Source organism: Alternaria atra, assembly GCF_907166805.1.
Source record: "Alternaria atra isolate CS162 genome assembly, contig: 19, whole genome shotgun sequence".
Lineage (NCBI taxonomy): Eukaryota > Fungi > Ascomycota > Dothideomycetes > Pleosporales > Pleosporaceae > Alternaria > Alternaria atra.
In genome coordinates, this window is record NW_025091316.1 from 242,832 (window position 1) to 268,392 (window position 25,561).

Here is a 25,561-nt window from a genome sequence, read left to right on the forward strand (position 1 = left end):
ACTAGTCAAACTTTGTCGAAGGATGAGTCGAAAGACACACTCAGCTCCGGTTGTACAGGCCTGCTTGCTGTAACAAATTGCGTTACCTGTGGAAGTTGTGCTTCTTGCTGTCAAGCAATAGCGTGAACGAACTGCGAAGCAGAAACGTTGCACTGCAAACCAACCATCACCTCACGCATGACGTATGACTGCTTCGCGCTCTTAAGCCTACGCACTATCGTCGTCGATGATAACAAGTCGAAATCGATTGCAAGGCTTCATCGCGCTCTTGATTACGCTGTAGCAACTCATCAAACTTGCTCATGCCCATGACTAGATACCACCCTCTCCCCCAACTTACCTGCACTCACCTTATGTAATCTGCTCACATTCCTCATTAGATCCAACACACCCTCGGTCACACTATCCCTCCTCTTAGCCCCTTGCCGCTCAACTACCTCTATACTTACATCTGCATCTACATCTGCATCAATCATTTCAAAGTCCTCATGAAGCAGATCGCCGGCCGCAACATATTCAACACGGAAATGCAACTGTATGTCCGCTTGAAGCATCGGATCCTCTTTGTGATCGCGAAAAATGGTGATGTCGGAGATACGCTTGTCGCCGAGTTCAGCTTCGTGTTGGAGAGGGGAGAAGGCGAGGGTTGAGCTGATAGGACAGGCTGTTGGGTTAGTGATGTGTGGTGTGTGGTAGAGTGACGTGGAGCAAATAATAATAGATAGTTGCGTCTTGAAGCGGTATCGTAGGAATGACCGGAACGACTAATACGCAACCAGGTTTTGTACATGAATGAAGAAGGCAATCCACTACCACAGAGCCGGGCCAGTCAAAAGTCAAAAATGGTCTCTGAATGTGTATACTTACCCACCTCTCCCTCGATACGCCTATTCCTCAAACCTACCACTCATCTCCATTTGTACCGTTGCTTTTGTCGGAACGACGGAACAATGCACACCCACAGGAACAATTCCGAAACCCACCTCGCTACACCATAGCTATTCCCACACCTCCTTATTCGGAAAAAGCAAAGGAAAAGGAAAGAGACCCTGCGGGAGTTTCCAAGCCACGATGATGAACGCCGAATCTTGCATAGATAAGAAATGATACCAAGGAGAAGGATCCTTGTCAAGCCACCAAATGCTAACTCTAGAGAGATAAGCATAATACGGGGATAAGAAAAAGAAACATACTGTGGGATCTCAGGCCACGATGACGCAGAAGCCTCGGATAAATGAGATCTGAAGTGAAAAAGCGAAAAAGACAATTTAGTTGTAGAGACATGTAGGTTTGTTCTAGACCTTATGTAAAGCCCGTATGACGTAGATTCTCGCAAAGATAGACTTGAGGTGTTGAAGCGGAGAAAGAAAGAAGACGTCACACATCTAGCCCAGGGTGGTGAGGGACTCTGGCTCGTCAAAGCAGGGAATATTGGTAAGGAAGGGAAGGAAGGAAATGCAAGCAACGTCATGGGAGTTTACAGGCACACATGTACAAGCTGAGTGTCTGGCCATCGCGAGATGCTCAGTGAGTACACGGGAGAATGAGATACATCACCATCTAGATCCATAAACTGCCATAAGACGAGAGAGACACTGCAACCCAACATCCACGCTCCCTTTTCCTCGTCCTAGCAAAAGATTCTTCTCACAACAACCAATCACCTCGAGGCAATGGCTAGACATTGTCATCAAGTCTTACTACATACACCCCAAGAAAACCGACCATGACGTCCCCACTCTCCGGCTTATCGACAAAGAGAAAGAACAAAGCACGATGCCGAGAACGCAAAAGGGGACCTCGGGGACCTCTCATACAGACAGTAGCGGATCCGCCTCAGCATAACATGCCGGAACCCGCCGACTCGCAACATGAAACCACGTCGACATGCCATAACCCTCTCTCTTCCCCCAAGTACCGTCCCAAACAAGCAACGGAGGTAGGCGCGCAGTCTGCATGTCATATCCAGTAACAGTAAGGTATGACATGTGCCCCAGGCTTCTTCCGGTCGGAGCTGTCGTCGTCGCATCTTTGCAGGCTTCCACGTGGGAGGACAGAGACGATGAAGCATCATGTCCCAGGTTCCGATGCTCAAGGCGTTGCACGGCCGATCATGTGAGACGCTCCGCCAACGCTTCCCCCGATCGTCATGCCGGTGATGTGCCGAGGTAGCATGCGTGCCGATTGCTGAACTTTGCTTGCTTGCTTGCGACAGCGTAAGATTGTGTAAGCGGATCTGTCCCCCGTGAACGACCGCTCAGAACAAAATTGATGTCGTGTGTGCGTTGGTCTTGTACTGAGGGAAGGGAAGGGGGGAGGGACAGGCGTTGGCTGGGAAAGTCGTGTTGCAGCCCTACGCACGTAAACACCGAACACCCTTTCCCTTCTAGAAACACGTTCGCACATCAAACAAACCAGGCTCGAAAGGGTCCAGCAGCGACGAAACATGCGCGCCTTCTTTGCTGCCAATCTTACTACAACGTTGCGCAAGCTTCATCCCGACTATCGATGAAAGATGGAACAGACCTTTTTTTATTTTTCTATATCTCGCTCACTCAAAGCTCCGGTTGTTTCGAATAATTCCACCTGTAAAGTTTGAACTTGTCAATAATCTAATCATTGAGATCATCGCACGAAACCTTGGAACCCGTGTTTCATCACCCAACGGCTGTCTGTACACGGCTTAGCGCTACCATTGTCCAAGGACTTTCCCCATCCGGAAAGTGACTTTAGCGTGGTCCCTTGGGCTGAAGCGCTAGTACAGGTAGCTTTCATTAAAGCGGCAACTGACTTATCGACCACGGCTTAGCTTCCACGCGAAGCTCCTAGCGTGAAAGCGTTCCCGTGTCCGCGAAATGAGTATTCCGTTGTGACGAGGAACATAAGTAGGGCTGAAGAAGGGTGTTCTGCAAGGCCGGTAGAAAAGTGCACGGTTAGTTGTGCAAGGCACATGGGTTGCGGCGTCATAGGAAAGCGAACGAGAAAAATTGTGAGAGCGAAGTAGGAGGTAGGATGGGGTAGGACGGGGTAGCGTGCGATGGTTGCGTAAGTATTCAATCTTATGCCGCCTTGGAACTATGCCCGTCTGAAATTTGGGGTACTGTGAAATTTGGGTTCAGAGTTGGGTAGGAAGGACGGGAAGAGAATGCGCCATGTGTTGATTTGTTCGGGTTCTGCTTTTGGCGTTGGGCAGTAGTAGTAGCTACTGCGCCTCCCACAGTATCGATTGAATGCTATCGAAGAGTGATGGGAGCTAGCGATTAACCAGCCCAGTCAAGTGTTTTCATTTCAAAAAGACGCCCTCCGTCATGGTTTCTGCGAATTGCGGTGGCCACAATGCAAATGTTCAAACGGTACGGCGATCGCTCATGACCCTAGAGATGGAGCCTGGGCCCGCTATCTCCACAAGCTGATGGCGTGTTAGTGACGGCGACGAGAAACGATGGGTTGATATGTGCAATATTGTGGCGGAGTGAGGGCATGTCACTCGCGTTCGCAGAGTGTTCCAAATAACAAGGAGTAAGGAAAGAGCGTGGGGTCGTACCTTCTCGTGCCAGCTGAGGAGCACGCTCATTGCTTGGCCGCCACCTTCGCCGCCGCCACGGGTATGGACTTGCGAGAAGCCGGTTGGTTGGGGGGTGATGTCGCGTTTGGTGCTTGCTGGTGTAGCCTGGGCCATGCCTTTGTAACTGCAATTACATTCGTTAGTTTGAGGCCGTGAATGTGCGACTGTGGACTTGTTTGGCGGTGAGCCCAACGAGGGCGTACACAGCAGAGGACGCAAAGGAGACGGCGGACGTACATGTACTTCATCAGGACGTCCAATGTCTCTGTTCCACCTGGTGCACCGTATATCCGGCTCAGCATTGGTGACATGTCTGACTGGCGTATGGATTGTAGGATCTCGATGACGGCCGCAAGGTGAGCTTCCTGTAGTAGCCGAGCTTGTCAGCTTGTGGTCTTGGGTTGTGGTGGTGTATTGTGTAATGTCGCCAACCTGGTCGTCGGTAGCCCCAGTCCAGAGACGCGGTTGTGGCGGTGACCAGAGTCGTCCATATCTGGAAAGATATGAAGCTCCCGGTTCAGAGGCTTGGGTCGCCATGTCTCTGGAGCTATGCTTGAGGCGCAACGTACCTTTCCCTTGTCGTCGGCGCCGTATGGCGGCTTCTCTAATGCTGCCTGAAGAGCTCCCTCATTGTCTCCACCGCGTAGAAGCTGCCGTATTTGCTGGGCGTTGTTCTGGACATCGGCCGTGGATACGGGCTCAACGGCGGGCGCGAGGGAGCTTAGGTCGAAGTTGGCGGGGCTGTCGGGATCCAAGGCGTCAATGTTGATTGTCCGCCAGTTGATGTTGGCCATGCTGGGTGATGTGTTGCTTCGGGTTCGTGGGATTGTTTAGCTTGAAAGAGGCTTGGAGGTGGTGGAGCTGTGGTGAGGTTGCAATTCGGCGCGCCGCATTCGTGGGGTGCAGTGCCATGTCACGTCTCCACTCTGCCGCCAAGCTTCGCAGTTACCCATTGAAGCGCCCGCAGCGTCTGGCAAAACATCCACCATGTAGCACAAGCAATGGTCGACGCTCGATACGGCTTGGAGGCGGATCGTTGCCATTGCGGAAGCCAATCCATATGCCCGTGTCGAAGATCTGCACCGCCACGTGTGCCACGAGGATTTACCAATGCAATGGAAGCGATGCATCGCAGCACACACAATATGGTGTCACAATTGGGAACTTGATAAGAGTAGATGTTTAATTAGTCTAAACTATAGCCAGTTGAGTCGCGAGACACAAGTACAAAGGCCAAGGCGCTCAGTCTAATATCCAAAGCTATGGGGAGAGCGGCCCATGCATACCGTTCATGAGGAGCCGTCTAAAGAAAACAAAATCGTTGAGTCGTGGTCGCCGATTCGACCACTCCAACGCGCTATAGTACTATACAATTCGTGCCGTTGATGCTGATGAAGGCCGGCACGATAATCTACCCTGGTACGCTGTCCGAAAGAAAGAAAATGAAGGTCCTTTTTGGTATCTATGCCTGGGCCCAACCGAGTCTATAGTGAACGCCGAATGAAGAAGAACTTTTTGCCGTAAGGGAATGTCGCTGAACGTGTGACGCAAGGAGGTGAGCAGGGCTGTGCGATGGTGAGACTCGCTAGATAACGCCGGATGGAAGCCCCAAGTCGCAAGGGTATTAGGTCGCTGAAGAATCGAAAATGGTCGGTGATGATTAAAAGGCGGTAATCCCAAGATGGCTCCGTGGAAGAAGATGCGCCGTAAAACCGAATAAATTGCGCCTGTAGCGGTTGCGATGAAACATGGATGCAGAGTGGGACTGATGCGTTGGTTAGTTGATGTGTACATGCAGAGTGAGGTGGCCGTGACTTACAAGGTGCGGGATGGCATCCCTCTAGTCCCAACGGAACAACTAGCTTGCCACGTTGAAGGCGATGACATTGCGAAGAGAGAGAGAAAACGCAATGGCGAGACAAGCGGTCAAAGGCAACGCTCCGTCGAGAAGTAGCGACGCAACTTATTTGGGCGGTGGTGGAGGAGGCTTGGGTGTGCCGGTGGTGTCGTAGGCACCACGTCCCATGTTGTTGGATTCCAACTCTCTGAAGATCATGTTGTTGATGAGTGTGTGGTCTGGTTTATAAAGTCAGCACAATGTTACACAACAAGGTCAAATATAGACGGCGCTGAATGCAAGACTTACCGATTGAGCTCTGAAGCATGTGAGACGCCGGCTGAACACCTGGCCTGTGCTATTTGGAAGAAGACGAGAATGAGTGTGGAAGGTCGGCACGCTTTCGTTTAAAGGGGATACAAAGAGCGGCGAGGACGCGGGAGCAGGCTTTATTAGATAGTGTCGTGTTCCCGTGTTGACTGTCTAGCAGCGACTGGGAGTGGGGACGGTCGGTAGTAGAATGAGTGTGGATAGTTTGAAAGAGTGAGAGCTGATGAGATTAAACGAAGGGCGGTCCTGAAGCTTCTATATTCCCAGCTAGAATAAGGGGGCCTGTTAACTGACTTGCCAAAGGTGGCCTTGGCTGTCGGCGAGACAAATGAAATGAGAGACAGTGCTTTTCAGAGCAAAAGCCCTGACAACATTGCGCATCGGGAGCGACGGGTCTTTCGGCCTGTTTCAAGGTAGGCTCCCTTGCCATCATCAGGAGCCAGGGGATCTGCGCACTGGTACCACCAAGCCGGTTATCCCCCTTGAATAGTGCCTGCAGGTACGCCTTCTAGCGTGGTGCTAGAGAGAGCCGTTGGCGTGGCTTCACTGGGGTGCCAAATGCAAAGGGTGTGACAGCTAGACGTGCTTCGGTTGAGATGGGCGATATTGGTAACCCTTTTTTGCCGTACCATGAGAAGGTGAAGGCGCATTATCCATCTCACCCGTCCTCTCTTGCTACCCTATCGCCGCTCCCGTTACCGTCACCGCGCGCTTCCAGACAAGGCGGCGGCTTAGATGAGACAGCGTCAGCGCTCCCGTCTCGCTGCTTTGACCGGCGGCGTCGACTCGTGCGTGCCGCGTCGCGTTTGTTGGACTGCGCCAGAAGCAAGAAGAGAAGGTTCAAAGACGCCACACAGACATTCCGGGTGTCCTTCCCCGGCCGGTCCACTGCCTATGCTGAATCACCTCTCTTGCAGCCCTGTCTGTCCTCCATGGCTCCCAGCCAACCGGGTAACTGGTCGTCGGGATCGCAGTGGAGTTGTTCTTCACCGTGGCGGCTCATGTTTGACAGCACCTGTTCATAGCAGCTTGCTTTTGCAGTGTCATGAACCGCCTTTGTGTTTTTGTCGCACTTGCTTACTCGTCGTTGCTTGTGACGGGAATCTGGGTATCGGTTTTGGCTCGCGCCACGTGGGCATGACTGCCCATTGAAGGGTCGCTCCTACCTCACCCAGCCAACCCTCGCGACCGCAACGACCCTGCCAACACTACACCCTCATCCCATCCTCTATCCCGCCACCTGAATAACGCGTAGCATTCTGCCAAAGCAAAATCGCCAGTTGCCGTAATGAGAGCGTTGTCCGGCTTGCGGTGAGTGGGCCCGGCGGCTTGAAAATCTCGCCTGCGGTTTGTTCTGGAAAGCCTCTCGAAGGCCGTCTTGCATGCACTGAGTCGCAATCATTCAAGGCTGTCCCTGATCATCGCAGACAGGCTGACACAAAATGCGCACGTCTTTCACGACTAAGAAATTTGGCCGCCGGTCGTTCTTCAGACACGTCGCATTCGCGGATCGCTGCAAGCCTTCCGCGCCTCCAAGCACACGGATGCTGCTGCATGCGTTCGACGTCCCGGGATCATGACCCAGCAAGGTTTCACGCACAATCGCTTCCTTCTGGGAAAAATCGACCTGTCTTTGCCTAAAGCCTCATTGACGCAGCCTCTTACTCAACCTCGGAGGCCAGCCGTCGCAATGACGACTTGCTTCTGACACGGAACTGACAATGATATTGCGATTTCTTGTTTTGGGATTGCTCCGTATTACAGCCCGTCACGCATCGTAAACACATTTGCCAGAATGCAGCCGTTATGCCAGTCCAATAATATAATTCGCAAGCAGCACCAACCCTGATTCGCCCTGGCGAAGTATTGGCAGGGGTAGGCTGCTTCACAATTAGGCTGAGACGAGCTACAAGGGCATCCCGTCCTTATCCACCTAGCCTCACGCAGAGACATGCCGAAAGCCACGCGACACCGCCTGCTGGACCAGAGTGGTATTTGCGCATACCGTACTGTGTACAGACATGATCGCTCTCTACCGATGGCCTCTACCAACGGGACGTCATCTTCTTTGGGCTGCTACAGACGCTGTCCACAAGTCCATCAGTGCAGGGGCGTTGAGGATTCAAACAGCGTTCGCGATCTTCAGCCCATGCTCCTCCAACTTTATCGCTAGCCATTGTGAATCACACACTCCATCACCCAGATAACCATTGCAGCGTCGTCACACCTACAGGGTCTGAACTCCTCCAGGTCATTTCTCTTTCATGACGTTCGTATATGCCACCGACTTTTTTACTAGCAGCATCGCTGTCAATCACGACCGCCTTGCAATTTGACAGCTGTTTGACGGATTTCTCCACAGAAAACTTTGTCGAAATTGTGATCGTAAGCTAGAGCTTGCGGGGAGCTGGGAAGGTGGGTCCTGGAACGGCTTTTGGTACTTCCTCTTTGAGCGCGCTACTGCAATCTGCGTGCCAGTCCCAGCGATGAGAAGCGAAACAAGGGTTATCATCTCGAAAAGGATGAGCGCGTACGACGACAACCCTGCCAACACGTGGAATTTCTACTGTGCTGTGGAGCTTCACCTGACTACTGGAAGAGTGCCCGCAAGCCGCTTCGCCGATGTACCAGCGGATTGATGCCGACCATGAGGCCAACTGTGCGCTGCATGAGCTTTGCGCTGCTGCAAAGGAGAGTTCCATAAGCACTGTCGCACTAGCTGTCATGTTGACATGTACTGGCTGGGGCATTCGGTTCCATTAGCCGGTGGAGCCTTCTACATAAGGGAATCCAGCTCGCGAGCATCGCATTTCGTAGCGTTTCACGGAAGCTTTATTCGGTCCTTACAGTGTAACATTGGAACTACGTTTGAATCTCCAAGCAGGCAAGACGTTGCTTTGGCTTATTACGAGGTCACTCTCACGCAAACCTGCCTCATCTCGGACTTGTCCCAGAGCTCCCCGGACGCCAACTGCAAAGCGATCAGCAAGGATGACTTCACACCTACATAGCCCATCACGCTGTCCCTGATGATCTCCTTCGCGCTGGCGCCCAAATCACTACAATTTAGGCTACCCAGTCCGAGGCCGCGTCCATCTCCCCCGATCGTGTTCCTTGAGCAATTCGCGTGTGCCAGCCCCACGACTTTTTGTCGCGACGCAATGGGCTTGTCGCACCAAAGAAATTTCCGCTCGACGATCCGGGACTAGAGACCTTTTCGCACCTCGTTCCGCTCCTCCGGTGTCTGTTGTGCGCTCGTCTTGAATTTCGCTACGGCTGGTGCCGTGCGTCATTTTGCTGCTTTTCGATATGCCAGCATCCGAGGCTGACTGCAGGCTCGCCGAACACCAGTTCCTCTGCTCTGCATGCGCCCACATGTCCACGTGTGCAGTCAGCACTAATAAGTAGATTCAACAGATGCTGTACAAAGGAGAAACCTTCCGCAGGTTTGTGTCGGATGCCGTTAGAAGAACAGAGTTCCGCTAGAAGAGTACGGTGACATCAGCTCTTCTTGGACAAACAATTCCGTTCCACATGCACGATGCACGTATACACTTTCGGATGACTGCTGCCGCTATCGATACGCTTTCTTATTCCACCGACATCCAAAATTAATGCGCCGTCGACAGCCATCACGTAACACCAGGATAATGCGCCGTCTGCAAGCTTCGAGTATCGTCAAACTCTAGTTCCGGATATTACGTGGGTGGGCGGGGGGAGGCGGAAGGGAGGGGAGAGGGTGGGGAGGGTGGCAGTGGATGTCTTGCTGGCCTCTATCAACTCACCTTGGTCTTCTGGTCTTCCCCATGCGCAGGGGGATTTTACTATCATTGGCGATGTGACAGTTGTGAGTGAGTCTTCGTCTATGGGTCATCGCAGCTTGTCCCTATCGTATAGAAACCTATCAACACTTTCGTGCGCAACATGGCTGAGTGGCGCCCTAATGGTTCTGCAGCTGCATGCGTTACTGCAGCTTACTGCGTCGGCAACTTTCCTTGTTACCCCGGTCAAACATACCAAAATGCACCGATTGCAGCATGCAGCTTTGCGGCAAAGCTACTGCATTCGTACGCCTCCCATGTGTGCAGTAGCGTGTACCAGGAATTCGGTTTTTCGACTCGAACATGGGGATGAACCAATTATGGCGTTTCTTCGTGTTACCAATATTCAGTATTCTCACACCACCGCCTAGCAAGGCGGAATTACTGGTCGAGCTACCACTTCATGATGACATGGAGTAGTCAGCATGACTGCTACCAGTAACTTTTTGGGCTTCTCGCGATAACACGAAACCAATAACTCACCTCAGCTTGGTGCACTGATGGGAGAGATTCCGTAAAGCTCCGCGTGGTCGTCCATACAAAGTACAACGGACAGGACCACGGACCGTCTCACGTTCGCACCGTCTCACGTACGCACCATGGCTGCGACCTGCTTCTCGGGACTTCCAGCGCAATCAGCACGCGAACTCTGGTACACACAACATGGTCAAACATATGCCCCCATGACGCGCAGTCTACACTGTGGCTCTGACTAACGAAGCTTACTTTCTTTGGGTAATAGTAAACCAGTTATATTTATACGACCGGCATCCCGAGAACCAGGATCGCGGGCAGATGAGGTTGTGGAGTGACCCGATTTGACGACCACTATTGTGGAATGTTTTGAGGTGGTAGTGCTTCAGGCGGCGAGTGTTTTACTTAGCCTCGTGTTGTTGGTAGGTGTGTGAGTAAGGGTGTTGTGACTTGACGTGTGGTCAACTAGGTAGTGGTTGATCGTGTTAGGGATGCAAAGCGGGGTTTCTGGGCGTCGCGTGGATGGTGATGAGAAGACCTTGTCAGAGGCTTTGTGGAAGAGTCCTCGATACCCTGTTGGTCTGTTCTCTGGTTCGGTGGCGACAAGTATAACGTGAACGGGTTTCGAGTCGGCGGGAAAGTGAACTGAAATGATATCGCACATCAGGCTTCGCAAACAAACACTGTATGGGGTCGCGTTTGTGTCTTTGTCTCCACTGGATGGATGGGGAGAAGAGGAGGGGGAGGAAGTGGAAGTCTCTTTCGTCCCCTTCACATAGAAACCAATTGATATTTTGTATGGATCATTACTCAAGGCTTTCCTTTCGCTACCTTCCCGTATTCCGACCATGCAAGGCACTGAACACTAGGCGCTCTCGCTATCGACCTTTTATATAAACGACCGTCGTATGCACTCACCTGTCGCTCTACAATTCCAATCCGGATCACAGGCCGAATCAGAAGACTTATGATTTGACCACTATCAAGACACCAATGCTATGAGAATTCTCCAAAGCATTGCAGCTTTCGCAGGTCTAGCACGTAGTAAGTTCATTGAGCTACTTTTCCGCAAATCCAGCTTCAATTTGACACCAGAATTAAACACCATCCACTTCACTGCAAACTATGATGCAATCAATAACGCTGAGGCAGCAACATGGAGTAAATACATAAAAAAAGGGCAGAGCATTCAATTGTCTCCTAGACATGACTAACGAGCAAGCAGGCAAACAATGGCCAGATCTACTAAAGCGAGTGTCTATCTCAACAAGCGGCGCATCGTTCTTTTCCTTGTCTAATCACTATAGTTTGCTACGTTTTGAGATAGAGTGCGGTTATACGTCTATACTGCTAGCGAATAAGCTGTAGGCTGCTGCGAAGGCTGTACTCCTAATAACCTGGGGTAGAGATGCCTAGCTGTAATACGCTCCACGTAAATGTTGTCGGCTACGATGGCCTCAAGTCAAAATTTGGAAGACTTCGCTTTCAATCTCGCAGTATATGGCTCTAAGTACCATCACTGTCATTGGACAGTTTGGCTTTCTTTACTGTGAATGCCTTCACAGTCTACTATCAACCTGATTTCTTTCCTTAGTTACTCTTCCTTCACCTCGAGGCAGCGATATTAGCTCACCTACCGAGGTACGCATAGCTACCGCATGAGATCCGAGAAAGGTTGCGAGCGCCGCATACTGGGCAGCGACTAAGGAGAAGGAAGACAGACTGATCTGTCGTCTCGAAGCTACTGACGAGGCCGCTGGTAGGCTATTCGAGGATACTCGAAATCCACCTTCCGAGCGCAGCCAGTGGGCTGACGTCACGCTCATGAACGAGTTGCCACTCTGAAGCTGGCACATTGGCGATTGGGAACAGACATATCGTTGCAACTTCGCTGACAACGACAGCGATGAACATGTGAACAAGATCGGTACGTTAAATCTGCGGAGGTAGCCGGTGAGCCTTTTCATCAAGACGTCTGCAGGGTCAAAGTTCGCCCGTAACATATACTTACTATGCCTAGGAACCGCGCTAGAGTCTTTTGGCCTCAGTACTGAATCCATAGAACAAGGCGGGGATGACGTCTGTTACAACATCGAACACTACGAGGAAGGCGCTCAAGACGAGGACGGCGATGAACTGGAGCCAGAACAACAGTGTTACGAAGTCGATGGCCAATCATATCACTGTACCAGAGCGCATGTTTGATTTGGTATCAGCCATCGCGGCAGAAGTAGGTACCTGAAGGTTCGTTTGAGCTTGACTGCCTCCAGCAGTCAATTGTGCGAAACATCCAGAAAGTCATGCTGATTTCTCAAAATGATCATTGGCCACGACTTTCAAAGCCCTAGAGTTGAAGCCACTGAGCGATGGGTTACAAGCCGACAGACGAAGAGCGTCGTAGACATCATGACGGCGTCCTGGCTTCGCGATAACCCCGATCTGAAGAAACTCAATTACTACCTTGTATACAACATTAAAATGGGGCGGCTGTCGCGCTCATCAACACTGTCTTGAAAAACCATGGGCTCAACAAGGTACCATGTTGGCCTAGCGTTACAGCCAATATGTGGGATGATGAAAGCCCAGCATTACTTAGTGAGTAGTCCTGAGCTTCTGCTGAGTGCTCTCAAAGTGGACAAGAAGAGAAGTCGACCGTGGCCCATTGATACAAGATATGTTAGGGGGTTTAGATGAAATGATTGCTGACACGGTTCAGGATCTCCATTAGGTGGATCACTCGCTTTCTTGCTCACTCAACACAAGGCGGAGCTGGGTATCAAGCACGCCACTGAGGTTGAGATCTTTAGGGACAACTTCCCTCAGACCGCACAACCAAGTATACGAATGGTGTTCAAGATTATGGACGTCCCAACTCCAATGGAGGAATCAGAGCAAACTCTCCAGGTTCGAAGTTCGGGTCTGGAGGACGGATTGAAGAACAGGATACTCATCCACAAAATATTTCAGGGTAATAGTACTCCCATCGTCGGGAACGCATAGGCGAGCGGGAGGCGTAGTATCTGTCGTTGACTGCGCGATTGGGATTAAGATAAGAGACAGCGGTCTCTCTGAGAAAGGCTAGGAATGGATGGATCAGCAATTCGAAGTCGAGAGTACATGATTCTCTTTGGTTTCAGAACGACGGGAATAACAACCGGCATGCCGTAGTAGAACGCAAAACCAAACACGTAGGGTATCTGATAAGGTTCTATACCTGAATCGCTTTACGGCTCATGTGCATCGAAAACTAACTCTACTCGAGCAGGAGTCATTGCTGTGACGTACACGAGGTCCAGCTCGCGAATATGTTTATCGAACTCACAGATTTGGGATTCGTGTGTGACCAGAGAGCCTTTGCCCGCGGAAGTAAGCAATGACGCCAACGCCCCACCCGTGCACTAAGCATTCTCGCTAAGCAAGGCCCCGCCAGCATCCCGCTCTATGACGTCGCGACCACCCTTCATGCAATTATTTTCCAATCACCTTCCAATTTTCCCATTGTGATGTTTTCGCCGGACCCAGCCGGCACGCTGATTAATACTACTTTCGCGCGGACGACGTGCTGTCATTCGCCGGTCTAGGGCTACGCGTGGAAGTGATAAGCTTCAGCAAAGCAACGATGGCGTAGGATCGACGCTAGCACTACGACAGTTGGCGGGTGCTTGTTTCCCTTGTGGACCGGACAAGGTTGGAGACGGGGTTAAGATTTAATTTCTTCTATGATGGGGGAGGAAGAGGCGCGCCATACTCGTTGACGTAGTAGGGTGGCTGGAAAGAGGACCCTTAAGTATGCAACTGCCGTGAAACATCAATTGGATATTTTTGCGCGGTGATTACTTTGTTTCGGAGAAGAACCCAGTGGCCATTGCGACTGACCATTTCTTAACGCGTCTACTATCCCAACCTTCCGCGCTTCACTTGCCATCCTTCTCTCCCGTCAGCTCACCACGCGCACACTTCGTTGAAGAATTCCATCTTTCGTCTCATCACTAGCATTCATATCCAGTCAAGATGGCGGTAATATGGGGTCTCGACCTGAAGGAGATGCAATGGGGCAAGTTCAAGTCCGGATACATGTGGAATACCATGTACCACAACCGCCGCACAAAGTTCATCATCTATCAACTCGCCATGATTCTCTGCGTTGTCAGTGAGAGTTTGGGGACGGCCGCGCTGTCTGGTACGACATCTCCCATAACTCCAATACTCACGGTGGCGGCAAACAGCGCCTTGCCACCATCCCACACTTGAGACAACTGCTAACATCTCGCCAGATTACGTCGACCAGCAAAAGTTCGTCTCGAAGCTCGACCGGAACGTCACGGTACACAACAATGACTACGTCGGTATTGCCTCATACAACATCTTTGTTGGCATCTTCGTCGCCACTATCTTCGGCGCCGCCTTCTTCTTCGATCTCTTCTGGCCTGAGCGATTAGAGTCAAGAAGTGTCAAGATTGCTTGGAAAGTTTGCTCTGTCTTCGCCTGCATAGCTGCGCTTGCCGACGCTCTGGCGTACACATATATTGTGGCGAGCAAGAGTGCGTATGTAACAGGTACGGATGATGAGAGTCAACAAAAATACTTGTCGATGTTTAAGAAAACCGGAGAAACTCCACTCGAGTACAAGAAGAATGGGCGCGCGGTTGCTAGTGTCGTGTTTCTCTGGCCTGGCATGATCTTCACTTTCGTCAGGTACGACCACTCTTTCTACTTGATGCTACAAACCTTACTGACTTCTGGCTTTAGCACTTACCTCCTTTGGCACTCACTAGCTCACATTGATGCACACGGCCCCATGTCTACACACGCCCGTAACGAGAAAGTTACAGACAGTAGTAGTGTCACCTCTACGAACCTCGATGGCGCAGCGCCGGTTACACAACCCGAGCCGACACATGTAAAACCCGCGGACAGCACCGTATAGAATAGGTTCTGGGGAGTCAAACCACGTCCTGGTCCCGCTGTCCAGGAAACTGAAGTACCGGCAGAGGATATTGAGATGCAGAATCTGCAGGAAAGTGATATCCATCCGGCTTATCGGAATGGTAATCCTTTTGGGGATCAGGATACGGGGATTGAGCAAGATATACAAGTACGGAAACCGGTTCGAGTCTGTGGATTCTCTCGGTGAGACATGATGAGCGTGTTGGAATAGATGTGGTTTATGGAGTATACCCCCCACATCGGATGCGGCGTTTTTACGGATGAGTAGCATCTTGAGTACTGATACCCTGGTAGCTTCTTCACTTACATGATAATGAACGATAATATTTTGCTCGATTTTTGTGTTCGTCTTCGTGATGCTGTACACATATTCCCGGCTACCATATTGATCTATGAATAGTTATGCCGTGTGTCCTGAGTATTCATCGCGCAACTGTCGTTACTGGCAAAGCCTCCATTACCTAGGACAAGGACGATAAGGTGTCATCTTCAGTAAGGTTGCTGAGGTCTTTAGGTATCCTTATTCGCAGTCAGCGACAATCCGTGGTTCACGACGATTTGCAGTTTGAAAGTCGCAGCTCGTGACAATCCGCTTCTTATCTACTCTCATTCTAGTAGGTAGCGAACTTGAGATCTTGGCCATGATGTAGTGTTCTCTTCGCATGGCACCGCGGTGGTGATGAAGAGAACTACTTGCAGTCACGAATGTACTCACGTCCACATCGAACAGGTGTGTCCTTGCTACTCAGCATCATACACATATAACATGTCCTTGTATATCTGACTGTGACACTGACGCTTCGTATGCAACTACCCTTGATCAAACACACACAAAAACTGACCTGGAACGCGGCTTGAGTTGGATCCGTTGTTCGTAATAGCATGATACTATCGCCCCTGATATAGCGTCAAGTCTGTCAGATAAATTGTGGGAACGAAGAATGACTGCAGATGTGTATCTTTGGATGTAGAAGGCACGCCACAGTAACAGCTAGATGAATGTAGATGTGAAGCAGGTCAGTTTGATAATAACGACAACATAGCGGCAATACCTTGAGCTTGCGACCGTGTTAGCGAAGCACGGGCGACCAGGCGTGAAACATGAAAGGCTATAGTAACAACGTGACGAGAACGCATGTATCCACCGGGGCCGCCAACTGTATTCTTACGACTATCGGCAAGTGGGCCCAAAGAGCTTTCGTCGAGCCTTTCCAGGATCTTCAGCTTCGACCTTGTAGAGCCTGCTAGCCGCAAGCCACACATGTTCCATGCGTCTTGTAGAACCCTCAGGGCTTGGCAGTTGAATCAGACCCCGGGAATGGCGTGTGTAGCAAAAGGAGTAGCTGTGGATCACGGCGCTAAAGTGACAGCCTCACGTTTGGTTGGCGGTCGATTGGCGGCGGGCGGTAGTTGAGCTTTTGACCCTGACAGCGGATCACAGAGCCGGAACTTTATCATGTCCAGCGATGTTTTGTGGTCTCCACATACGATTCGAGTGCGCGCAGACGTGCACGCGTGTGTCATGTAGTAGAAATGGAGATCAGGGCTGAGGCTGGAGGACGGCATTAGCGCCAGCAGTTAGCGCGATCTGCCTAGTCGGCCCGGAATAGGAGGATGCCTGCTATCGCCCTCCCAACCTACCACTTTGCGCAGCAACACGGTTACCCCAAAAGGCCGATGAGCTGTATCGCGTTTTCGCATCCTGTATCGATGAGAATTTGGCCAACTGCTGACAAGGAGGCAAAGGCGCGACATTGTAGATCGGTATCAATCACGTCAATTAGATCAAGGGCACAGAAACAACGACGTACAGATATCATTCACCCTTCTCGACTTTGCTACTTTGCGCGAACAGGCAAGCACACCGTATCCTTGGCTGACATTGGTGGTGGCTCGGTCTGGATCATGCCACCGTAGCTGTAGCAGGCCAATGATGAATCGAGCGAGAGAGACGCGGGTCGTAACACCACGCAGCTGCAACACCTTGCATGTCACACTTCCGATTCAGCCTTGATACCGTAGCTTCTACCTAGCATTTGAATCTCGCAAACGGCGAGTTTACACGACTATATTCTTTCTCGACCTACCTTCGTGAGGAGGATCTTGACATGAAGGCCTTCGCCCGCGCTTTTGCGCACAAATCCGTTCGCAGCTCCACGGGCATTGGTCTGCAAGCGTCGGGCGCCGCTCCCGCGTCAGGCAACACCGCATCCGATAATTTTGGGGGTGCCTCACAGGCTAGTGCTGAAGTGCTAGAAGGTATGGATTCTGCATTCAAAGATATTGTTGCTTCAGGTATGTTGACATGCTTCAGTTGCTCCATCACCCCAGCTAATGGGCCTGCAGATGACGTCCGAGGCATGTTGAACGCACATATTGAGCGGCTAGATGACCGGGCTAGTCAATATAAGAATTCTTCCCTGGATTTTTGCGCATCCAAGGAGTTGTGGCTATGGTACGGGTAATACTTTCCCAAGGGAATTTGCCATTGACATGTCTTAGTGATGAGCACGAAGCATCACTTATGGCACTCGCGTGGGCTTGCGCTGCGAATGTTTACGATCATGGGACAGAACCACAGCAAGACTTTGAACATGCTGGGACCAGGTTGAATGTGGACTGGTCTCTTCCTGCCTCATCACTGGGTGCTGTCAAGGCCACGACATTTACAACATACACTCCAGTGCTTGAAGCTTTAGCTGCTTCTGCGCCAGCCAATTATCTAATCATTGCAGTCAAGGGGTCGGCTACGAAACTGGATCACGTCGTCAACCTAAATGGAGAGCCTAGAGAAGCATGCGAGCTTTTCGTGCGTGAAAGCATCGACTCAACATCCTAGAAGAGCTGACACTTCGAACAGTTAGATGATTTGATACGAATAACCGCACATGCAGGATTCCTGAACTCAGCTCTCGAACTGCTGCCTGCTCTCTCAAAACAAATTGAGCAAATACTACGCGACAATCCGTCAACCAAGTTACTATTCACAGGACATTCGGCGGGCGGCGCTACTGCCACACTGCTCTATCTCGCATTCCGGTCTAGGTTGGTGGTAAGGTGTAAGTTCAATCTCTACATTCGACGCCACTACCATTGTTTACTGATCGCTTTCAAGGCCCCAATGCAAAATTCTCCTGCATCACATTCGGCTGTCCTCCAGTCGTAAAAGCCTTATCCCAGCAAGATGAAGACGCTCTTAGCCGAATTACGACCCATGATAACGTCATTAACATCATGAACGAATATGACTTCATAACGAGAGCAGATGGAGCATATTTTCGGTCATTGATACAGCTCTACCAGCAAGTTGACGATACTCCTACCACTGCAATATGGGCATTACCTTCTCCTGGACTTCAACATGTTGGTGCAATTGTCGTATTGCGAACCGAAATTCCACGATTCGATGATGGATCTGACTGGCAACGAAACATTGATTTGAGTCTCAGTGCGTGGAAGTTGAGGCCGGAGGATTTGGCCAAATTGATGTTTTGTAGGCTCTCTGTGCATGGGAGGGTAGCGTATCAGGAGAGGATTGTGCAGATTGAGAAAGGAGCGTTCAACGGACAGAATGGTTGGGTTTAAAGACAATTCTTATCTGTAACAGTCATTAAACGGGTAGGTAGCCTAAACGATCAAGGCGCCCCTCTTACGAGAGTGCAGACGGGAGAGTACGCACATCTGAAAGGAGATGTAGGTTCGAGTCTTGCTATCTCTAACTACATTTTGCCAGGTATGCTGTCGTGGTCTTCACAGTCGTTCATTCTACGTTTATGTCAGCTTTTTCCCACGACGCATACCTCTTAACTAGCTTAAGCAATGATCAGCTGTTACTATTGTATTGCCTAACTAGTTGGAATGAGATATGTTGTTTGCTAAAACTCTCTGACTCTTGAAGGCGTCTTCTAAAACGCTAGATCGACATCTTGTACGTAGCCACCTGAACCCGCAAGGGATGTTCTCTCCCCCCTAGCACTCAGCTGATATCTAATCACTGTACCAAGCCCATCAGTGGGTCTAAGCAAAAGGCTTATTCCCGTCCTGTATAGGCAGCAACGTTTCTCCCTTCCTCCTCGCAATCTCTACCGCACGAAAGTATGCAAGGACTGATTGCAATCGTTTGGCGATAGCCTGGGCGTCTTGTTCCTCGCCAAGACTCTCACTCGCAACCGCAGACTTCACAGCCTCACAGTCCCAACAGAGACAATACTCGTACTCTTCAGCAAACCGGACGCGGTATAAATTGATGGTATTCTCCAGACCAGCATCAAGCTTGTCACTCCCGAGTTTGTCATCGTGATCGATGAATCGGCCAGCTAGTTTCTGAGTAGCTTCCATGTACTGTGCAGGTGAGCACTGGTGTGTGTGCCAAACAAGATCGATATCCAGGGTTGGGACGAGCATCTTACGGGGGTACATCTTGAATAGCGTCAGAAAATACTCGTAGCGCTGGATGGCCCGTTGTAGAGTCCCCTCAACGGCCGGGCTCCGGATCCATAACTGCCGGTCCATTTTCTGCACAAAAGCAGACTGGCGTGTAACAGCATCGACAAGCTGCTTGATCATGGGGTGGTCTGAGAGCGCACACTGTAAACACTCAAGCAGCAGATGTTCGGAAGGATCGAGAAAGGAATTCTTCTTCAGCATCTCGTCAACCTCGGCCTTTTTGATCCCTTTTTGGTAGCTTCCTTCGTCGCGAGTATCGTGTTTTTTCAGAAGTTCTTTCAGTGACACGGACCGGATATTTGTCAGGGCTTCCAGCAGGTCTTGATCCAGTCCTGTTCTTAGACGGAACGGCGAGCGAGAAGGGAGCTCCATGGGCCAATCTCGTTTCTCAGAGTTGATGGCGTGGTGCTAAGAAGATAAGTATGGGATACAATCTTAACATGCTGCAAACGTCGCGCTGGCAGAAAGGACAATAACCGATCGATATATTGTCCATACCACAAAAGAAAAGTATGTGACAACGCAGTAGGGATTGGTAGGGATAATATGAATCTCTCGTACTCATAGTAATACCTCACTAAAGTTGGAGATGTATAAAAGGTTGACTTACAATCTCCTTCCAGGGAAATGGTGTCTGTGACAGGTTCTTGTGATTTAGTGATTTGAACCACTTCGGATTCAATAGAAGTGAATGCCAAACCATGAGGATATCTACTCCCACTTAGCAGGATTCGGCATCTGAACACGATCCAACATACCGACGGGTGGTAGAATGACTGGCTCCGCTGGATGCTCTTCAACCACTTCGACCCATTTCAGGAACCGCGCAGCAGCTAAAGAAAGGAATAATGGCCATTTAGTCTTCCGACGTTCATCAAACGTTAAATCCCGAAGCTTGGTCTCTTGACGCTCATACCGGCGATATCCTCTGCTGAATTTGCTGACGTTGCGGAAGACAACACGTCGGTTGAGCTCGATACCCAATGCTTGGTCCAGTTCACCTGACGACAGGATTTTGTTAGAGAGATGCTGAAATACCTGGAGAAGTTCTAAGTGAACTGCACATTCAGCTACAGCCGGAAGAGCTGCATGCGAATTGGAAGAAATCTCGGGCGCGGCATCGAGGAGAAAGAGGCTTGGGGATGGGATCTTGGGGTTTTGTTCCGCGCGCAAGGCAACTCGAAAAGTTGGTGGCCGAGAAGCACTTGGGAAGAATCCCAGGGCCTCCTGATGCTCGAGGGATTGCTTGCTCCATTGGTGAAGCGATGATGTCGTTGCCGAAGTTAAGTGAGCCATCATTTGCGAGAAGTGAATACGTAAAACTCCTGCAATGTATGTTGTGGAAGGTTCATCGCCTGAAATTGGGTCGCCTAATAGAATGCGAGAATACGAGCACAGCCTCGTGGTCTTGTCAAGTTTCAGCCTAACCGGTGAGTCTTGACGGGCTGAAAGGCAGCCACCTTGGCGGGGTGCATTTCAGCTCAACTCGACCTTAGATACGAAAACTGAATGAATTACAAACATCTCACTTTCTGAGGTATTCTAATCTCATGACGGGGGATTATCATGTCCACCTTTATTTTGTCGAGACTTTTCTCGCTGCGACATAGTGACAGGGTCACCGCATCGGTACCGGCATCTGCTAGCACCGAAGCAGAAACCCCCACCTGGCAGCGCATCGGCAAAGCCCACCACCACCTACTGGAGGAACTCGAAAACCTCTACTGGATTGGAGTTGAGCACGAACTGGAATCTGTACTCCTTGCTCTACGAGCTTGGCAACGGCCCGAAAACAGCAAGGTTGAGCTTGACGACGAGCGGGACAGCTTCGTTCATGGTTTTGACACATTCATCGACCAGGTCAGCGAGGATGGCAGGCAGTTCGCGGAGCATATAGCTTCTTCCAAAAAGGAAAACTACCAGATTAAGCCTCCAACCTATATCGAGGCCCTGGCCCAAAACGCCCAAGAGAAGGCTACAGAAGCAAGGACGGTGAAGCTCAAACAGGAGATTCGGAGAGATGTCGAAATAGTTGCTGAAGGCGAAGCTCAAAAGCCACTTCTTAGGCGTCGTGTTGGGTCGCTAATGCGTGCACTGGGACTACTGGATATCGAGAAGATGGTCGAACACCGGCCACCGCTCAATCGCCTATCGTTTTGGAAAAGACCCGCTGTACCCCAATTGCAATTGGACAGATTCTCCAAGACGGGCATTCCAGTGTTGGCACCGAGCCGTTGCACGAATTGTGACATTATCATCCGAGGAAGCATGTATTGCCGAACGGAGGCCGGTACAAAAGATCAGGTTTGCGAAGAATGCTACCTGAGAGAATTCAAGGGTATATCAAGCTTTGCCAAGACATATAAGCACTGTATACTCAACGACATCATCGACGCACGAGTGAGCCGCAAGATTTGCATGTGCGAACAAGTTCCGCACTATGATTCTCGAGGCATGAAGTTGAGTCTGTTCCCGGTCGAAAAAGAAGCCAAACACCGGAAGAATGGCGTAGGAAAAGTAGAATGTGGTCTCCTTAAGCTCGGTGAGATGGTTGCCGAGGCTAAATACGATGGCATGCGGACTATCACAACGAGACCTATAACTAAAGGAAGTAAAGACAAGAAAGGAAAATTGGCTCCTGCGGAGACTGTTCGAATTCAACAAGGCGGTCACCGGCCCAAGACTATCGAGAAGGAGAGTCAACACGGACCAGACCGAACGGCGGCCACTGGAACTGCGATTGCACTTGAAGAAGCAGAAGCTGATGAAGATATCCCCTTCTTCTTGAAGGAGTTTGCAGAGCGCTATCCTTTTGGAAATGTGCACATGGCGCTTCGAATTGGCCCTGTCCTGATCGAAAATGGTGGTAAACAGTAAGTCTGTTTTCTTTTTTAAAGACACAGATTGGAGCGGTACGCCTTTCAAGGCGGTACTCTTCGATATCTACCACTGCGGAGTCTTCGAGCTGGATATTCTTCATGAAACTGCTCGCTGCTGTCAGGTACTAACTATTGGTAGCGATGAAGAGAAGGCTGTCATTAGTCTCCGGAATCCTCCCGTATTACATTGTGCGGACTCTCTCCGTAGATCGAGGGCTCTAGCCTTATTCGACAACCCCGATCGTGAGTTATGGTGTCAAGACAGGCCAAGGAACTTCAAACGATACAAATGTGTCATGAAGCAAGTCGTAGGCACACCATTTACGGGAGTACTGGACAAGGATCTCGAAGAAGGCATCATTAGTTCCCTTCTTTCAGCTAGCAAATTCGCATTTGACGACCCCGGTCTAGCACATGACAAAAGGAAAGAGTGGCTGAAGCAACTCTTGTGTCCCATCATGCGCAACTTGCGGGAATTACTGCAGCGTCCTCTTGCGATATACCTCGACAGCATCACATCACAATTGCTTAGTCCCTCTACTAAGCTAGCTTGGTCTATCAGTAACAATAACTGCCAGAACTTTGCCGATGCTATCATTTCTCTAAACACCTTCGGGTCCCTCATTGCACCGCCATCGCCTTCCAACATCCCGCTCTATCTTCTCAGTTTTGTCACCCGCCCTGCCGGATACAATAAGCCTGTCATTAAGTCCAAGTTTGACGTTCCGAATGGGCTTACAGAGGAATACCTACTGCGCTTCCGCTTCGGTCGACACGATGACGCTGATATCATTGACACGCTCCAGGAATACTGGTATGATTGGGGCTGTTTCGGAAAACATCTATATCCCTACTCGGAGCTGTTTGGCTGGGATTGCACCGAGGCATTCCGGCGTTATCCCGTCACCTGTGGAGACTGCAACCTTTCCAAGCATGTGTGGGCTTTCCCCTTTGACTCTTGGAATATCTCCAGCCTTCACTTGACCCGTGACCGTTGGAACTATCCTCCTGGTCAAGGGAGGACAACCATGAGCGACAAGGACTGGATGAAAAATAGGCTGCTTGCTATCTGCGCCCAAGACAAGCTGTCCCTCGTCGCTATTGCCATGGCCCGAAACCCAAACTTTCGCCGGCGCACAGAATGGTTACACAAACAGAATAATCCCGCTCTAGACAGGCTCAAACTTGGAGGTATTCATCGTGCACAGCCATTCAGTCATTACTATGAGCAGGGCAAGTATCAACACTACTTCATTGCATCTTGGGCACACTTGAAGCTCGATGATCAAATCGCGGAGTACGAGCTGCTGCGTGATGGTAGATTGAAGCTTCCGGATGTCGAGTTTGCGCCAAGATTGTACCAAGGGCAGAGTTTGAGCAGTATTCTGGCTGTAGCGGGAATGGGAGGAGCCATGGGTGCAGGCTTCGGTGGCGGTAGCGGCGGGGATGGTGGGAATGCTGGAGGAAATTGTGCAACAGGATGTGGATCTGCTTCGGCTTGTGGGAGCTCAGGCGATGGAGGTGGTGGTGATGGAGGTTCTGGTGGCGGAGGTGGTTGCGGAGGCGGTTGCGGAGGAGGTGGTTGTGGTGGAGGTGGCTGAACTATGTGTGGAGGCAATGGATTTTGGCGGAATCAAGAGCTTCTGATACGATTCATGGACCGCTTTCTCAAGAGCCTGAATTTTGACTGGGCTGGAACGATGAGATAGATATAATTGTAATCGTCCATGAGAGCAATCTGCGTGCTAGAAGCTAAATGAATCATTTCAACGATCACACAAGTTCAATCATCCATGTTGAAATTTACACATCTGTACAGGTATATTGCAGTATCATGAATCATCCACCATCGCTTGTTACCTACACCTCCACCTTCTCTATATACTCCGGGTGGCACGTCGCCCGACACTCGCGCCCACAATTTGTATGCACCCACCACTTAGAACCTGTTTTCAGCAACAACTCCTTGCACTTCCCACATGCCAGCGACTGCAGCGTCAGCCGACGGTATACCATCTTGTCCCTTTTCTCCCTCCGCGCCCACAGCTTCTTGTCGTTCAATTTGTCGCAATCTTGACAGGTGTGTTGCACTTGGCTGTTACGGTAATCAGGCGCACTCTCGAAGACGTAACAATCGCATGGTCGTCTTTCTCTGCGATGATGGGAGAGAATCTCGTGGAAGCACTCAGAACATCGAGCTTCGCAAAGTTGCATGTGTGAGGATGTTATGCTGTCTATAACTGTTCTATCCTTCCAGCAGTCCTGCGAGAGCTTGAGACTTGTGTAGAGTAGACAAATGGGAGGAGTTGACTCACCTTACATACTTGTACGCCGCACGTCCAGCAAGTAGACTTCTCATCACCTCTACAGCTGTAAGATCGGAGCTCCCGGTCTTCTACACTGTCTTCTAGACCTGGAAACATGGTAGCTCGTATTTTCTTTGACGCTAAGCTCAAGTTGACAAGATCTACATAGTGTACTTCAGCTGCGATCAGCTGCAGCACATCATAAGGCGGGCTTTTGAGTAGCATTTGGGCCATCTTCTCATCAGATGCTCTTGACCTATGCAAATATCGTGGAAGGTGAATGTGCAGGGCGTTGGCTTTCGACACTGTAGAAGAGGTTTTATATCGACTCCACCTTCCAGCCGATCGCAAAGAATATCGTATGTGGCCTTGCACGTTGTCCGGGAACCACCCAATGACGAAGGCTAGGAGTGTTCGCAGAAAGTCCCACGTAAGAACTAATGGAAAGCCGAGCCAGCCTGACATTTGTTTGAGCGAACTGAGCCGGGTCTGCATGTATCCATGGTCGTCCTTGGAAATCTTCCCAGCGAAGAGATTAAAGACTGCAGAGAAGAAGTAGAGAATTCTGCAAATGATTAACGTGCCGCTCTTGAAGCAGAATGATCGAAAGCTTAGTACATAATGGTGAGCGCCATGTACCAGTTCACGAGAAAGCTTCGGCACGTAGACGGGCCCAATCCAGTATCCGTCACATTTATACTTCCAGCGCGGTCGAAGAATAGTAGATGGGAGTCGGACGTGGCATTAGTATGGACCGAAGCACATTGCGGACGGGTGAGGCCGACGAAGGTAGATTCAATGTACAGCCCGTACGACAAACACGACACGATAGCCGCGTCCACGAGGCCAAAGTAGAAGAGCATTTCGTTTGTAGCCATAATTGTCGGTATCCAGAAGAAAAAATTCCAAATCAGTACAACGATTGCCTGCATAGGCATCAGCATCCCAGCCCTTAG

The 25,561-nt window shown here is 50.5% G+C and overlaps 6 protein-coding genes across 6 annotated transcripts; 3 read left to right on the forward strand and 3 right to left on the reverse strand.

The window, feature by feature from the left end:
- Nucleotides 1-3,948: 3,948 nt before the first annotated feature.
- Nucleotides 3,949-4,359, reverse strand: ALTATR162_LOCUS232 (uncharacterized protein; the record flags this gene model as incomplete). Its single annotated transcript, XM_043307825.1, has 1 exon — nt 3,949-4,359. The coding sequence occupies one exon, from the start codon at nt 4,357-4,359 to the stop codon at nt 3,949-3,951; it is 411 nt and encodes a 136-aa protein (XP_043163760.1).
- A 690-nt stretch (nt 4,360-5,049) lies between these two features.
- On the reverse strand, nt 5,050-5,621 carry ALTATR162_LOCUS233 (uncharacterized protein; the record flags this gene model as incomplete). The annotated part of the gene is made up of 3 exons (XM_043307826.1): nt 5,050-5,330; nt 5,385-5,423; nt 5,585-5,621. 3 exons carry the CDS (start codon nt 5,619-5,621, stop codon nt 5,050-5,052), a joined length of 357 nt encoding a protein of 118 aa, XP_043163761.1.
- An 8,417-nt stretch (nt 5,622-14,038) lies between these two features.
- On the forward strand, nt 14,039-14,954 carry ALTATR162_LOCUS234 (uncharacterized protein; the record flags this gene model as incomplete). The annotated part of the gene is made up of 3 exons (XM_043307827.1): nt 14,039-14,207; nt 14,302-14,722; nt 14,777-14,954. 3 exons carry the CDS (start codon nt 14,039-14,041, stop codon nt 14,952-14,954), a joined length of 768 nt encoding a protein of 255 aa, XP_043163762.1.
- Nucleotides 14,955-17,082: 2,128 nt separating this feature from the next.
- ALTATR162_LOCUS235 (uncharacterized protein) lies at nt 17,083-18,559 on the forward strand (the record flags this gene model as incomplete). Its single annotated transcript, XM_043307828.1, has 5 exons — nt 17,083-17,269; nt 17,321-17,429; nt 17,477-17,783; nt 17,835-18,033; nt 18,090-18,559. The coding sequence occupies 5 exons, from the start codon at nt 17,083-17,085 to the stop codon at nt 18,557-18,559; spliced, it is 1,272 nt and encodes a 423-aa protein (XP_043163763.1).
- Nucleotides 18,560-18,991: 432 nt separating this feature from the next.
- On the reverse strand, nt 18,992-20,716 carry ALTATR162_LOCUS236 (uncharacterized protein; the record flags this gene model as incomplete). Its single annotated transcript, XM_043307829.1, has 3 exons — nt 18,992-19,828; nt 20,031-20,131; nt 20,179-20,716. 3 exons carry the CDS (start codon nt 20,714-20,716, stop codon nt 18,992-18,994), a joined length of 1,476 nt encoding a protein of 491 aa, XP_043163764.1.
- A 270-nt stretch (nt 20,717-20,986) lies between these two features.
- Nucleotides 20,987-23,900, forward strand: ALTATR162_LOCUS237 (uncharacterized protein; the record flags this gene model as incomplete). The annotated part of the gene is made up of 2 exons (XM_043307830.1): nt 20,987-22,293; nt 22,439-23,900. The coding sequence occupies 2 exons, from the start codon at nt 20,987-20,989 to the stop codon at nt 23,898-23,900; spliced, it is 2,769 nt and encodes a 922-aa protein (XP_043163765.1).
- Nucleotides 23,901-25,561: the final 1,661 nt, after the last annotated feature.